This window comes from Crotalus tigris, unplaced genomic scaffold (assembly GCF_016545835.1).
Source record: "Crotalus tigris isolate CLP2741 ecotype Arizona unplaced genomic scaffold, ASM1654583v1 scf7180000018306.2785112, whole genome shotgun sequence".
In the NCBI taxonomy this organism is placed as follows: Eukaryota; Metazoa; Chordata; class Lepidosauria; order Squamata; family Viperidae; genus Crotalus; species Crotalus tigris.
The window spans coordinates 718,269-734,268 of NW_024096934.1; the positions used below are offsets into that span (position 1 = coordinate 718,269).

At 42.4% G+C, this 16,000-nt stretch overlaps 1 protein-coding gene across 1 annotated transcript in view; it reads right to left on the reverse strand.

Moving 5' to 3' along the window:
• Positions 1-16,000, reverse strand: part of DHX40 (DEAH-box helicase 40) — a 40,910-nt gene that overhangs the window by 6,903 nt on the left and 18,007 nt on the right. Inside the window, exons 8-13 of the mRNA XM_039350008.1 lie at positions 15,590-15,689; positions 11,227-11,313; positions 8,448-8,630; positions 7,144-7,224; positions 6,004-6,161; positions 1,289-1,403 (exon numbers count right to left, since the gene is read on the reverse strand). Coding sequence (XP_039205942.1) covers positions 1,289-1,403; positions 6,004-6,161; positions 7,144-7,224; positions 8,448-8,630; positions 11,227-11,313; positions 15,590-15,689 — 724 coding nt within the window. The remainder of the gene's footprint in view (positions 1-1,288; positions 1,404-6,003; positions 6,162-7,143; positions 7,225-8,447; positions 8,631-11,226; positions 11,314-15,589; positions 15,690-16,000) is intronic.

Below are 16,000 nucleotides of genomic sequence, written 5' to 3' on the forward strand. Positions count from 1 at the left end.
CATATTTAGGTGATTGTCCACTAGGGCTCTGAGGTCCCTCTCACAGTTGCTACTATTGAACAAGGTACCCCCTATACTATACCTGTGCATTCCTGATCTCGTTCATATATCTGTATCTTCGTGAACGTTCATGCCACTTGAAAATATTAATGACTCCTTGCTTAAGAATGGTGTGCCGTGACAACTTGAAGAAAGGGCTCAGTTACAACTTCCAGCTCATCCAGATTTCTGCTTAGAGTGGGGCGGTGGGAACTTCCCACCATCATATATTCTCATGAAAAATCCTCTATCAGCTTTCCACCACTTAATACAGTGTTTTTTACTTGGCAACTTTCAGAGGCGTGGACTTCAACTCCCAGAATTTCTCTGCCAGTCATGCTGGCTGGGGAATTCTGGGAGTTGAAGTCCACCCATCTGGCTGAAGAATACTGATGGAATTCAACATATCTCCAAGTATGCTGGCTGGGGAATTCTGGGAGTGGAAATCCAGCCATCTTAAAAGCAGGCCGGCTGGAGAATTCTGGGAATGGAAATCCAGCTGGTTAGAGAATTCTGGGAGCTGAAGGCCACACGCCTTAAAGTTGCCAAGTTTGAAAAACACTAATCTAATTTTCCTGATAAGCAGAAATGTATTCCTCATCTCTACTTCTGCCCTTTTTGCTATCAACAGCTTTTCTTAAAATTCTAGAGTTGGGTTGTCCAACCTTGGCAACTTTGAGACCTGTGGACTTCAACTCCCAGAATTCCATGCTGAAGTCCACTGGTCTTAAAGTTGCCAAGGTTGGACCACCTCTAACCTAGACTGAGTTCTAGCTATGTTGGATGGGGATTCTGGGAGTTGAAGTCCACTGGTCTTAAAGCTGCAAGGTTGGGCATCCCTCCTCTAGATTAAACGCACCCAACTCTTGATTTTGCAAATGGGAGGTGATACGATTGGCGTAAGGCTATCAAGGGGATGCTGGTCAAGAGGTTTTATGACTACTGTATAACCATAGCAGGCTACCGGTAAGCAATTTACATATATAAACATTTGGCAGGCTTTCTCCAGGCTTAAAAGCTAAACCAGATGAAACCTTCAGAAAGGGGGATGGGAGGACTTCAGCATGGCTGGCTAGGGAATTCTGGGAGAGTTGACGTCCATAGGTCTCAAGTTGCCCAGATTGGACAACTCTGCTCTAGTCATTTACCGTATCTTGCTACCAGACCAGCCTTGAGTGTCTTCCCAGGACTAAATATTCCCCGGGGCCAGTTTTGCATTCAGCCAATTCTCTGAAGACTATTCAAATACCTTGCTTTGCATTGCTCAAAGATGTTCAGGAGAGTCGTAAAGTCATTGTGTCCTCCCATTTGTAGAGAGAGTTTTTGGTGCCTTAGCTCAGCTTCCTTCTGCTTCTGTGGACCCCCTAAGGAAGGTGGAAATTGAAATAATTTTCTTTCTTTCTTTCTTTCTTTCTTTCTTTCTTTCTTTTTTTCTTTCTCCCTTTCTTTCTCTCTCTCTCTCTCTCTCTCTCTTTCCTTTGAAAAGCAAACTCACCATCATTCAAGTAATACCATTTAAAGACCGTAACAATTTGAACCATGGCAGACGTTATCCAGACCTCAAAATTAGACTCCCAAAAGGCCAATTTTGATTTGATCACCAGTAAAAGTGCTCCAAGGAGTTTGGAAGCTGCCGTGCACCCTGAAACACTTTTCTAAACTGAATCTCAACATTTTCAAATTCCTAATCGCCACCTATATATAGGTCTTCTATATTTAGAAAACAGTTTACAGTCATTTTTCCCCAGGTTCTCTTTACAATTGATGCAACAGAGCCAATTTGTAGATGCAGCAACCCCAATTTTATACGATCATATTTAAGGTTATTTTTTAGACAGGGGTCTTTTTCCTTCCTTCCCTCCCTCCCTCCCTCCCTCCCTCCCTCCCCCTTCCTTCCTTCCTTCCTTCCTTCCTTCCTTCCTTCCTTCCTTCCTTACTTCCCCTTCCCTTCCCCCTTCCTTCCTTTCCTAGAAAGAATGTCTATGGAGATTCTCAGTCATCCAAGTCATGGTTGTGTCGAAGGTTCTTTTTTTCAGAGGCAACTGGACTTTCTGCTTTTTTCTTTGAAGACGTTTCGCTTCTCCGAGCTGAAGAAGCTTCTTGGATGAGAAGTGAAATGTCTTCAAACAAAAAACAGAAAGTCCAGTTTCCTCTTGAAAAAAGAGAACCTTTCATAGCAAGAATATTGATGCCTTTGAAATTGGACGTTGGAAAAAAAACTCCTGAGATGACCATGGATAAACAAGAAAACAAACCGAGGTATCGTCAAATCAATCAATCCAGAGTTCTTATGCAAAGCACACACGACCAGGCTCAAATTATCCTATTTTAGACATACGATGTGAAGACCTAGCTCTCTGGAGAAAAATCTGATACTGGGAAAGGTAGAAGGAAAGAGAAGAAGCGAGTGACCAGCAGCAAGAGTGGAGGGACTCACAGCAGCGATGGGGGCACCACTAGAAGACCTGAAAGACCAGGTTGGGGATAAATTATTATGAATAATTATTAAGTATTATGTATTATTTTTAATTATGATTTAACTATACATGTTTATTAATAATTAAATTATTTTGAGAGCCAGTTTGGTCTAGTGCAGGGGTAGGCAACCTTGGCTCTTTTATGACTCGTGGACTTCAACTCCCAGAATTCCTGAGCTAGCCATGCTGAGGAGAAAGGGAGGTTTCCATGCTGAGCCATGCTGGCTCAGGAATTCTGGGAGTTGAAGTTCACGAGTCATAAAAGAGCCAAGATTCCCTCCCCCTGGCCTAGATTAGTAGTAGGCAACCTTGGCTCTTTTATGACTGTGGACTTCAACTCCCAGAATTCCTGAGCCAGCCATGCTGAGGAGAAAGGGAGAGGTTTCCATGCTGAGCCATGCTGGCTCAGGAATTCTGGGAGTTGAAGTCCATGAGTCATTAAAGAGCCAAGATTCCCTCCCCCCTGGCCTAGATTAGTAGTAGGCAACCTTGGCTCTTTTATGATTCGTGGACTTCAACTCCCAGAATTCCTGAGCCAGCCATGCTGAGGAGAAAGGGAGAGGTTTCCATGCTGAGCCATATTGGCTCAGGAATTCTGGGAGTTGAAGTCCACGAGTCATAAAAGAGCCAAGGTTGCCTACCCCCGGCCTAGAGGTTAAGGGACCAGACTAGAAACCAGGAGATTGCAAGTTCTAGTCCCGTCTTCGCCATGAAAACCAGATGGGTGACTCTGGGCCAATCACCAGGAGACAATGAGTTCTAGTCCCGCCTTAAGCATGAAAGCTGGCTACGTGACTTTGGGCTAGTCCCTCTCTCGGCCCAACCCACCTCACAGGGTTGTTGTGAGGGAAACAGGAAGAAAAAAGGAATATTGTGTGTGATCGCTGCTTGAATTACTTACAAAAATAATAAAAATGGGAAATAAATAAATTTACATTTTTTAAAAAAACATACATTCCTTTTTTGGATAGTAGAGAATCCCTAGAGTGGATCGGGCTGAATGCTTTTGGTTTTAATTTTTTTTTTTTCTGAAGAGGGTTTAAAAGGCAAAACAAAGGTATTAAACTTTGCACAAGCTTAACAAATCTATTTAAAAACTGTTCTCAAATGTCTTCACACTTTCCAGAGGAGCAGTGACTCTCCTAATTCCAACATAATATAAAATTTTAAAAAGAAGATTCTTTCCCTTTATCACGCATCATCAAGGTTAGAGGGGAAAAAAATAAAGGATGTTCATAGTACAAAACTTTCCAAGCCACTAATCTGTCCAGTAGTGACTTTTTGCTGCGAAAAAAAATTATTCTGGAAAAGTTTGCTGTTTGGCATTTTCTACTTCCTATCATTCTGGAGGACAATAAAAAAGGCCATTTATTATTCAACAGCAGGGGTCTTCAAACGTGGCCCTTTTATGACTTGTGGACTTCAACTCCCAGAATTCCTCAGCCAGGCACGCGTGCCTGGCTGAGGAATTCTGGGAGTTGAAATCCACAAGTCATAAAAGGGCCACGTTTGAAGACCCCTGCTCAACAGGAACAGAAACATTCTGTGCAGAATAAAAGAAGGCTGTGGTCCCCATTGGTGTCTCCAATTAACCCCCCCCAAACCAAGAGCAGCGGAGATGCCACTCCTAAGAACGGCTTTGTTTTTTAGCCACTCCCAACCTCACATCATTTTCCTGGAGGACTAATGATTGCTCAGCCATATATGTTAGACAGTTAAGGCTTGTGGACTTCAATTCCCAGAATTCCCCAATGAGCATAGGGAATTCTGGGAGTTGAAGTCCACAGGTCTTAAAGTTGCCAAGATTGGACACTCCTGTGCTAGACATTAGTCCAGATTCAGCGAATATGCTAGATAGTAATGGAGGCATTAACCTTCATTACTAACCTACAATGAGCTATAATTGCACATTGTGGTTAAGGAATTGCTCTGTAATTACATGAGCTGCCTTTAGACATGGCAGGCCAAACCACACCTGAAAGACCACCTGGGGACAAATCATCATGTATTTATGTCAGGGGTCTTCAAACTTGGGCCTTTTATGTCTTCTGGACTTCAACTCTCAGAATTCCTCAGCCAGTATGCCTGGTTGAGGAATTCTGGGAGTTGAAATCCACAAGTCATAAAAGGGCCAAGTTTGAAGACCCCTGATTTATGTGGTCGCCAAGAGTTGACCCCTAGAAGAGATCAACCCTGATTGCTCTTTAGAAGGCCAGATCCTGAAGTTGAAACTCAAATACTTTGGCCACCTAATGAGAAGGAAGGACTCACTGGAAAAGGGCCTAATGCTGGGAAAGATTGAGGACAATAGAAGAAGGGGACGACAGAGAATGAGATGGCTGGATGGAGTCACTGAAGCAGTAGGTGAGAACTTAAATGGACTCCAGAAGATGGTAGAGGACAGGAAGGCCTGGAGGAACGTTGTCCATGGGGTCGCGATGGGTCGGACACGACTTCGCAATTAACAACAACAACAAAGAGTTGACAATGACTTGATGGCCCCTAATCCATCCTAAATCAATGAAACCAAACCCCATTACTACAACCTAAAGTGTAGTTTAGAAAAAAGGGGCTTTCAGGGAAGACAATGTTACAGTAATGCTTTCGTTCTGGCTTTGCTGGTATTCCACCATGCAAAATGAATGATGATAAATGATTAAAATTGCTCAAAGCCTCACAGGACCAACCATTTATTTTGGCCACAGAGACCAAAGAGGTCAAAAATGAACAGGTTACTGAGACCCTCATCTTTGCACAATCCTGGTCATCATCATGCATCCTGCAGCGTTCACTCATTTGCAACTGGAGTCAGTGACTTATTAAATACACTTTTGAGATCTCTTGCTTTCCTGGGTGCCTGGTTCTAGATCTCCACTTTCCTAGTTGCTTGGTGCTAGTTCTCTGCTTTCTTGGATGCCTGGTCCTAGATCTTCACTTTCCTGGAAGCCCGGCCCTAGATATGGCATCTGTTTTCATGGAAGCCTTATTCTAGATCTTTGCTTTCCCAGAATCTTCATTCTAGATCTCAGCTTTCCCCAGAAGCTTCATTCTAGACCTCTACTTTCCCAAAAGCATCATTCTAGATCTCTGCTTTCCCAGAAGTTTCGTTCTAGATCTCTGCTTTCCAGGATGCTTCGTTCTAGATCTCTGCTTTCCCGGAAGCTTCGTTCTAGATCTCTGCCTTCTCAGAAGCTTCATTCTAGATCTCTGCTTTCCAGGAAGCTTCATTCTAGACCTTTGCTTTTCTGGGAGCTTCATTCTAGATCTCTGATTTCCCGGAAGCTTCATTCTAGATCTCTGCTCTCCAGGAAGCCAGATACTAGATCTCTGCTTCCCTGGAAGTCTTGTTTCATGACTATCTCTTCCCACAGAACATATGCGATTGTGACTAATCAGGTTCCAACCATACCACACCATAGTAAAATGTGGGTCTTGACAGGGTAATGACCAGCCAGTACCACCATCCTCCAATCCCACTTGTTCTCACCTGGATGAATGAAGACCTTCTCCACAGACAACATGGCTGCAATGGGGAGCAGCAAGTCATCACAGCCCAGAGAGGCAGCCTTGAGGACGGCACAGGACAAGTTAGGAGGCAGAGGAAGCCAAACCATGAGCTGGCCCAATTTGGTCACGTGACCTTGCCTAGCATTTGAGGATGGGAGAGGAGATTTGTGAAGGATTATATTCTTCAATTAATTGGCTCACCCAGTTCAACCATCAATTAGGAAAGATTAGCCCATTGTGTGAATCAGGAACATCCCATTAAGTTTATCAATGTAGGAGAGGACCAGGCTGAGCCTGAGGGAGGGGTCAAATGTGTCCTCAGTCTTCAGTCCCTTTGCACCCACAAGAGACCTGAATCCAACCCACTTTTTATTCTGTTGACTCGCCCATTTGCTCTGACCGTTAGTAGATCAGATTCTTGTAGAGCAGTGGTGGCAAACCTATGGCACGCGTGCCAGAGGCGGCACTCAGAGCCCTCTCTGTAGGCACACTTGCCACTGCCATCAGCAGCAGGTCCATCAGGCCGCTACCGCCGCCCAGAGCAGGAGCCCCACCCAGCCCAAAGGAGGCGACTAGCAAGCTCGAGTAAAGGTGGTAGAACAGAGATCGGCAACCATTGTCGATTGGTGGACTGGAAGAAAAGGGAGGGGGAAGCATTTTACATGCACAGGACCGCGAGCACGAATGCACTTCAAATGGGGCAGAGCTAGTGCCTGCGTGATACTCACTAGCCCTGCCCCGTTCTTGCATGTTGCAGTCTTGTATCTGCACCCTGTGTGCAGCGGCGGCCGTTTTTGCGCCTTGAAGCACAGTGGCCCATTTTTGCGCGCGCCCCCCCAATTTTTGCGTGCCAGAAGGGGCACTCAGAGGCACCTCCCTGCCCCCCCTGAGGGCACCACAATGCTGATGCGGCCCTGGCACTTTGCGATAAATAAGTGAGTTTTGGATTGCTGTTTGGGCACTCGGTCTCTAAAAGGTTCGCCATCACTGTTGTAGAGACCATAGCTTGCAATAAACTTTTATATTCATTTGAACTGCCTGGACGTCCTGATTTTCCCCCTGGCTTGCCAATCAAGATTTATTTCTTTGAAAGTTCTGCAGGACAAACAATACAGTTTACCTGTCAATTGCTCCACACTGATAGAGCTGCTTGAGGGCGACTAGAATGTGCTTCTCATCCGGAGGGTCCAAATATGGAAATCTATCAAGAGTAAAGAAGATGATCTTGAGGGAGAGAGGCAGGAACTGTTATTTAAAAGGGACTGAAATGTTTGAAATCCAGAGTAAAGGGATAACATTAGGAAGCGATTCAGGCAGACACCTCCCTAATTCGAGGAGGAAGAGGAAGAAAAGGGGGAGGAGGAAGAGAAGGAGGAAAAGGAGGAAGAAGAGAAGAAGAAGGAAGAGGAGGAGGAGGAGGAGGAAGAGGGGGAGGAAGAGAAGGAAGAGGAAGAGAAGGATCGGGCTTCTGGTTCCAGATCGCGGCACCAGCGGATGTTCAGAGAGAGCTCTCTCGCTGCTGTCCGGTTTCCCTTCGCCGAAAGACCCTGGAAAGGGTCGCAAGCCGCCCTGGAGGGGCGACCGCTGCTGAGGAGGACCCTCGTTAGATCGCGGAAGGGCAGCAGCCCTTCCGTTTGATCCGAGGCAGCTCCTTTGGATCGACGAAGGAGGAAGAAGAGGAGGAGGAGGAGGAGGAGGAGGAAGAGGAGGACATGCAGCACAATCAGACTCATAAGATTATGTAAATTCTAGCCAAATTCAGCAAAATGAGCTTTAGTCTTCCTGTGGAGTTGATTTCCTGATCCGGTCTACCTGGTGGAGCTGGCAAGACCAATGTGGAAATCAATAAAAGCACCATCTGATTTATGTAGGCTGTGCAAAATTCCTGGTTGGAAAACATAATTTCCAAAAACAGGTAGTCCTCGGCTTATGATCATTTGTTTACTGACTGTCTGAAGTTACAACGGCATTGAAAAAAGAGACTTAGGACCGTTTTTCATGTGACCGCTGCAGCATCCCCACGGGTTATGGGATCAAAACTCAAGACACTTGGCATCTGGCTCGTATTTATGACGGTTGCGATATCCCGGGATTACATGTATCCCCTTCTGACAAACCAAGTCAATGGGGAAAGTCAGATTCACTTAACAACCATGTGACTAACTTAACAACTGCAGTGATTCACTTAACAACTGTGGCAAGGAAGGTCATAAAATGGGGCCAAACTCACTAAACAACTATCTTGCTTAGCAATGGAAATGATGGGCTCAATTGTGGTCATACGTCGAGGACTATCTGTACCAATAACAAACTTGCAGGGTAGGCTGGGCAGAGAAAAAAACAATAGCTCCAGAGGCTGAGCGCCAATCAGAACACGGCTTCCTAACTCAGCATTTGACAAATGAGACCCATGCCAAGGGTTACCTGATGACATTGTGGATGGCCAGGCACTTCAAAGTCAGCATCACTGAGGTCAAACTGGTCCGTTGGATCTCTGGAACCATGTGGTCAGGCATGCACTGTTCCCAGAATTCCTTGTTATAGACCCGGAAGCATTTCCCAGATGCTGTTCTACCGGCTCGGCCTGCACGCTGCACTGCCTCACTCCTAGAAACAGTACATTGAAAAACAGAAAATCTCAATTTCTTATTTGGCAAAATTCTGAAATGTTGCCCGGCTCATGGACCCCTTTGGTCTTAAGACAGAAATCCCAGAGGGAAAGGGAAAAGCAGAGAAGTGTGTCTGTGTGCACATGCATGCACAAACAGGCACATGTATGATGGCACCAGCACCTGCACGCATGCGCAAGTGGACCGTGTGCGCAAGTGGTCTGTGTGCACCCGCGGCAGTGCAGTATTGGTGCCTGCATGCCCTCTGTGCAAGCGGGATGTTAGCATATGCAAACAGGCCGCTAGTGACCACGCACATGCGCAAAGGGGCTGCTAGCAACCGCATGATACTTGTGGTGTTGCTAGCATCCCCGTGCATGCGCAAACGAAGCTGCCAGCATGAGTGGGGGATGCACACACGTATGTGCACTCGCCAGCCATACCTGCGGCCCGCTGGCCACAGGTTCAAGACCCTCTGTCTTAAAAGGCAAGGCAAGTTTCCCACCATGTTATGTGGTAGTCATCGGAGGAGGCGGAGGAGTAATCTGAGTCTGTCATCTGTACCTCTATAACTGTCTTGTTTGGCACTGCAACCAAACAAGACAGACACGGATTTCAACAAAGAGTTAGGACTGCAGGAAAAAAACAGTCGCAACCAGCCTGCCTTCCACTGAAGACTTCAGAAGCCAGAAAGAGGACTGAGAAAATATATACAGGCCCCACACAATCTGGACATAAAGTGTTTCAACTTCTTCCCTCAAGACAAAGCTATAGGGCAGTGATGGCGAACCTTTTAGAGATCGAGTGCCCAAAAACTGGCCCCGCCCACCCCGCCTGCCCGCAGAGCCACTCACCACCTCCAGGGTCTGCTGCAGATCGCCCAGGCAGCCCAGCAGCGCCATGGCGGCAACGCCCTCTGCCTGCGTCCCACAGCATCAACTATGCACGTTGGGGCATGAGGGCAGAGTCTTGTCTATGCTGCCTGGCTGCCATGTCCTTGGCTGCGCTGCTCTGCATGGGCCACGCTTGGGGGCGACTCTCCTCCCAAGGGGCTGCTAGTGAGGAGGTCGCGGGGGGAGGCAAGGTTGGGGCAACAGCATGTGTGCCCACAGAGAGGGCCCCAAGTGCCGCCTCTGGCACCCTACCATAAGTCACCACTGCTATAGGGCTATTGCACACCAAAACAACCCGACACAAGGACAGTTCCTCCCCCCCCCCCAGTGCCTTCACTCTGCTAAACAACTAATTCCCACAACACTGTCAAACTGCCTAGTAGGGATGTACAAGTAGTTCTCGACTTACAACAGTTCATTTAGCGACCGTTCAAAGTTACAACGGCATTGAAAAAAATGACATGACCATTTTTCACAGCTACAACCTTTGAAGCATTCCCCATGATCATATGATCAAAATTCAGACGCTTGGCAACTGGTTCATATTTATGACCGTTGCTGTTTCCCAAAGTCATGTAATCGCTTTTTGTGACCTTCTTACAAGCAAAGTCAGTGGGGAAACCAGATTCACTTAACAACCAGGTTACTATCTTATCAACTGCAATGATTCACTTAATAACTGAGGCAAGAAAAGTCATAAAATGGGGCAAAATTCACTTAACAAATGTCTCAATTAACAGAAATTTTGGGCTCAATTGTGGTCATAAGTCAAGGACTACCTGTATTACGATTATCCTTCTCATCTTTCCTATTAGTTGTCTCCTTATCCTCTTATGACTATAACTTTGTTGCTTGTATCTTACAATTTATATTGATTGCTTATTTAGTATCCTAGTATGATTTATGTGGATTGCCTATTTAGTATCCTATGACTATCTCTGGTATTGTATGATGAATGTATTTTATGATTATGATCATGATTTTATCACTTGTTGCTTGTATGTACACTGAGAACTTCTGCGAGACAACTCCTTGTGTGTGTCCAATCACACCTGACCAATAAAGAATTCTATTCTTTCTGTTACGGGTAGTCCCTGACTGGTTTAGCCATCATGCAAACTTACAAAGGCAATGAAAAAAGCAACTTAGGACTGATCCTCACGGTTACGACTGTCACAGTATCCCTGTGGTGGTGTGATTGTGAGTCAGGTGCTTGGCATCTGGCATGTATTTACAATGGTTGCCGCATCCTGGGGTCATATAATTGCCATTCACAGCTTTACCAGCCAACTTCCAACAAACAAAGTCATTGGGGAGAAACAGGATTCACTTAACAGCCATGTGATTCACTTGACAAAAAAATATCGTAAAATCAAGCATGCTGACATGATGACTGCGTTAAGAATGAAACTCTTCGTTTCAACTTGCCATTAGAGTAAGAGGGAGGAAGTGTTGCTTCAGAATGGATTAGGGAAACAAAACCTCTACGATTCTGCTGAACACCATCAGAGCCTGAAACCTTTCCAAGGACACCGCAACGGGTGCAGAGAACAAGCAGATGGTTCCCATAACAAAGTGAAATTGTTTACATGGAGTACGGGGGAGGTTGGGGGTTTGGCCAGGGAAATTATTCTTTAATTCTATGAACTGGTGTCTGGGAACCTGGATGCACAGCTAAACCAAGATTTCCATTGGGCTTACTTCGAAATTGGCACCACCTCCAGCACGTCCAAGCCGACTCTTGAGTTGTGGCTTAACTGCTTCACAAACCCACTATCAACCACATACCTAGGGAAAAAAAAAGGATGATAGAAGTGTAAGTCTTACCAAATTGGGAGCGCACCTCTATTCACATGGTTAAGGACTACCAATGTGATTGCAGACCCCTCCCTTGGCTTCTGCAAAGAGTCCTGCCTCCATATGACCCACTTTATGACCTTCATGACTTACAACCGTTATTGCCAAGCTCAACTACAGGTAGTCCTCAACTTAGGACTACAACTGAGCCCAACATTTCTGTTGCTAGGTGAGACATTTGTTCAATGAATTTTTCCCCATTTTACCGCTTTTCTTGCCACATTTGTCAAATGAATCCATTTCAGTTGTAAACTCAGTAACAGGGTTGTTAAGTGAATCTGGCTTCACCCCCAATGACTTTGCTTGTCAGAAGGTCGCAAAAGGGGATCACCTGACCCTGGGGCACTGCAACCATCATAAATGTGAGTCAGTTGCCAAGGGTCTGAATTTAGATCCCGTGACTCTAGGAATGCTGCTCTGGTCCTAAGACGCTTTTCAAAGTATTGCTGTAACTTCAAACGGCCACTAAGCAAATGTTTATAAATTGAAGACAATCTGTACGGTTGTAACTTGATGACTAACTGCATTAAACAACTCCCTAGTTCAGTGGTTCGCAACCTTTTTAATGCCCCCCAACCAGTCTTAAGTCGAGGACTACTCAACCGGTTGTAAGTCGAGGACTACTCAACTGGTGCAGCACCGTTTGCAGAATAGGACTTTTGGCGGGCTCAGCAGGGAAGAGACAGCCTGGACAATTCCTATTGGCTTTTGAAAGCCAATAGAATTAGACTCTATTCAAGAGAGTCTATTCTATTGGCTTTTAAAAGCCAATAGAATAAAAGGGAGTGAGGAGATTAAATTAAAAGAGAAACTTTTAATTTCAAATCCCTTAGATGAAAAGATTAAAGGAGCTTTAAAATTGTTAAAAACACAATTTAACATGCTGATGGCTGATCAAGCTGCAACTAATTTGCTATTTATGAAACAAAATACATTTTGTAATGCTAATAAACCAGGGAGATGGTTGGCTTATCAGTTAAGAAAAAAACAGAAACAGAGGAATATAGATAAAATAAATTATAATGGTAAATTGGTTTATCAGAAAGAATTGATTAAGAAATCTTTTTTAGAATACTATCAAAAATTATATAAGGGTACCAATATTCAAATTACAGATATAAATAATTATTTAGGCAAAGTCAACTTTCCTAAATTAACAGAAGATCAGGAAAAAAAGATTAACGGTTTAATTACTAAGGAAGAAATTGTTACAGCTATTAAACAATTGAAATTGGGCAAAGCGCCGGGTACGGATGGGTTGACATCTATTTATTATAAAGCTTTAGTAGAAGAGATGATCCAACCGTTGTGTGAACTGTTTAATAATTTATTACAGGGGTTAGAGATCCCTCCATCCTGGCGTAATGCATTTATATCATTGATTCCAAAAGATAGTCAAGATCTTACTTTGCCTAAAAATTATAGGCCTATATCTCTTTTAAATGTGGATTATAAAATTTTTGCAAAAATTTTAGCTAACAGGCTTATGGGGATCTTGCAGCAGTTTATACATAGGGATCAATCGGGTTTTATAACTGGAAGGTATATGAAGAATAACGTTAGACAAATTATTAATTTATTAGAGTATTTAGAAAAGAATAACCAAGTCTCTGCAGGCTTGATATTTTTGGATGCTGAAAAAGCCTTTGATCAAGTGAATTGGCAGTTTATGCTGTGTTTAATCAAGGAGATGAATTTTGGACAAAATATATTACAAGTATTATCCAATATATATCAAAAACAGACTGCTCAAATTATTGTAAATGGGGGTTTGTCAGAGGCTTTTGTAATAGAAAAAGGAACAAGACAGGGATGCCCGTTGTCTCCGTTATTGTTTGTTTTAACACTGGAAATTTTGTTGATTAAAATTCGGGAGTCTCAAGAAATAAAAGGAATAGAAATTAATAAAAAAGAATATAAATTAAGAGCCTTTGCAGATGACTTGGTTGTTACTTTGTCTCAACCTGTTTCTTCGGTGGTGAAATTATTACAATTGATTCAACAATATGGACGTGTTTCTGGCTTTAAAATTAATAATAATAAGACCAAAATATTAGCTAAAAACATGACTAATGGTGATAAACAGGCTCTAGTTAACTTAACAGACTTTGAAATTGTTGATAAGGTAAAATATTTGGGGGTTACATTATCTGCTTCTAATGTAAAATTGTATAAAAATAATTATGAAAAGCTGTGGATGGAGGTACAGAAGGATTTAAAAAACTGGAATAATTTACAGTTATCCCTTATGGGCAGAATTGCAGTTATTAAAATGAATGTCCTGCCAAAGTTTATTTTTTTGTTCCAAATGTTACCTATCTTAAAGAACGAACGTAATTTAGATGAATGGCAAAAAGGTATTAATAAATTTGTTTGGGCAGGGAAAAAACCAAGGGTGAAACTTAAAATAATGCAAGATTTTCGTGAGAGAGGTGGACTCAAGGTACCAAATATGAAATTGTATTATGATGCTGTAGTATTGACATTGATTAGCGACTGGGTGAATTTAACAAATACAGAAATACTTCATTTGGAAGGCTGGGACCTATTTTTTGGATGGCATGCCTATTTAATATTTAATAAAAAAGTGGATTGGGTTTTTAAGTCTCATATTATAAGAAACTCTTTGCTAAGAGTGTGGAGAAAGTATTATAAAAGTGACTTCAAAATACCATTATGGGCTATACCTCGGCATGCCATAGAAGGTATAAGGAAAGGGGTAAATATGGACAAGGTCTCTTACGTACAGTTATTAAGATGGGATGGCCAAGACTGGCAGTTAAAATCTTTGGAAGAATTAACACATGAAAACTTAACTTATTCATGGTTCCAATATAGACAAATAGTGGATAGATGGAAGATGGATTGTAAAATGGGCTGGCTTAGAGAAGATGGAATTTTTTTAAAACAAGTAAGAGATCAAAGGCCAACCCATATTAAGAGAGTTTATGGGGTTTTAGTGGAATTAGATTCAGAACTTGAACTAGTTAAAGATTGTATGATTAAATGGGCACAGAATATTGGTGAAACGATTTCAATGGATACTTGGGAACTTATTTGGATAAGAAATGTTAAATTCACACAAGCGCAAAATTTAAGAGAGAATTTTTATAAGATGTTTTATAGATGGCACCTTGACCCAAAGAAAATGTCCATTATGTACCCTAATCTACAGCCGAAATGCTGGAGATGTGGATATTTGGATGCTACCTATTACCATATTTGGTGGACGTGTAAGCATATAAAAGCTTTTTGGATTAAGATATGGTGGAATATTCAAAGAATTTTTAAAAGAAGGGTAAAATTTACTCCGCAATTATTTTTACTAGGTATTGTTATTGACTGTGATGCTAAGGAGGTTATATTGATGTTAAATTTGATTACAGCCGCTAGGTTGTTAATAGGACAATATTGGAAGAAGGAATCTTTGCCTACTTTACAAGAATGGTTTCATAAAGTTTCGTATTTGGCAGAAATGGCAAAGATTTCGGCTTTCTTAAAGGAGCAATCTCAAGAAAAATTTTTTGCGGTATGGGAAAAATGGATAAATTTTATACAACATAATTTGGATATGGAAAAATATTATTTAGACTTTTTATAATTTGTAATGATTGTTTTTTCTTTCTTTCTTTCTTCTTTTTCTTTTTTATATATATACATTTTTAATGTATTATTATTCATATATTTTTTTTTTATATATATATATATGCTTTATTTTTCGTCTACTTTCTTCTTTCTTCTTTCTCTCTCTCTCTTCTCTTTTTATTTTTTATTTTTTTTCTTTTTTAGTATATATTATTCATTTTAAAGTTTATGTTATGTATATTATTTCTATATATATTATTACTGTGATTTTTATTATTATTATTAATTATTTTATAAATTGCAAATGTTATTTTTAAAATATTTGTTAAATAATCCTATATTCAGTTCTGGGAAGTCGGGGGGGGGTGGGGTGGTTGGGGAGGGGGGGGTGGATTTTTATTTGTAAAACTTTTGAAAAATTTCAATAAAAAAAAAAAAAAAAAAAAGAATAAAAGGGAGTAGCACAGCTAAGGAAAAGGGGGAAAAAAATGGCGGACTGCGTTGTTTGGGGACCCCCGTGAAATGATCGTTTGACCCCAAATGGGGTCCCGACCCAAAGGTTGAGAACCACTGCCCTAGTTCAACCACAGGCCCAGCTGAACATCCCATCAAGAACTCTTACTTGATCCCATCAATGGTCAAAGATGTTGCTGCGATATTTGTGGACACGACGCATTTCCTGATCCCTGGCGGAGGCGGCAGGAATATCCGTCTCTGCTGATCTAAGTGACAAAAACAGGGTCAGAAGAATGCAATAATGAGCTGAGGTGGCGCAGCAGTTAGAGTGCAGTACTGCAGGCCACTTTAGCTGACTGTGTTCAGCAGGTCAGCAGTTCAAATCTCACCGGCTCAAGGTTGACTCAGCCTTCCATCCTTCCGGGGTAGGTAAAATGAGGACCCAGATTGTTGGGGGCAATGTAAATATATATATATACATTGGTTACTGATGTACACTGCTTAGAGGGTACTCGCACTTAAAGCGGTATATAAGCCTCATAAATAAATAAATAAATAAATAAAGGAACACCTGTCT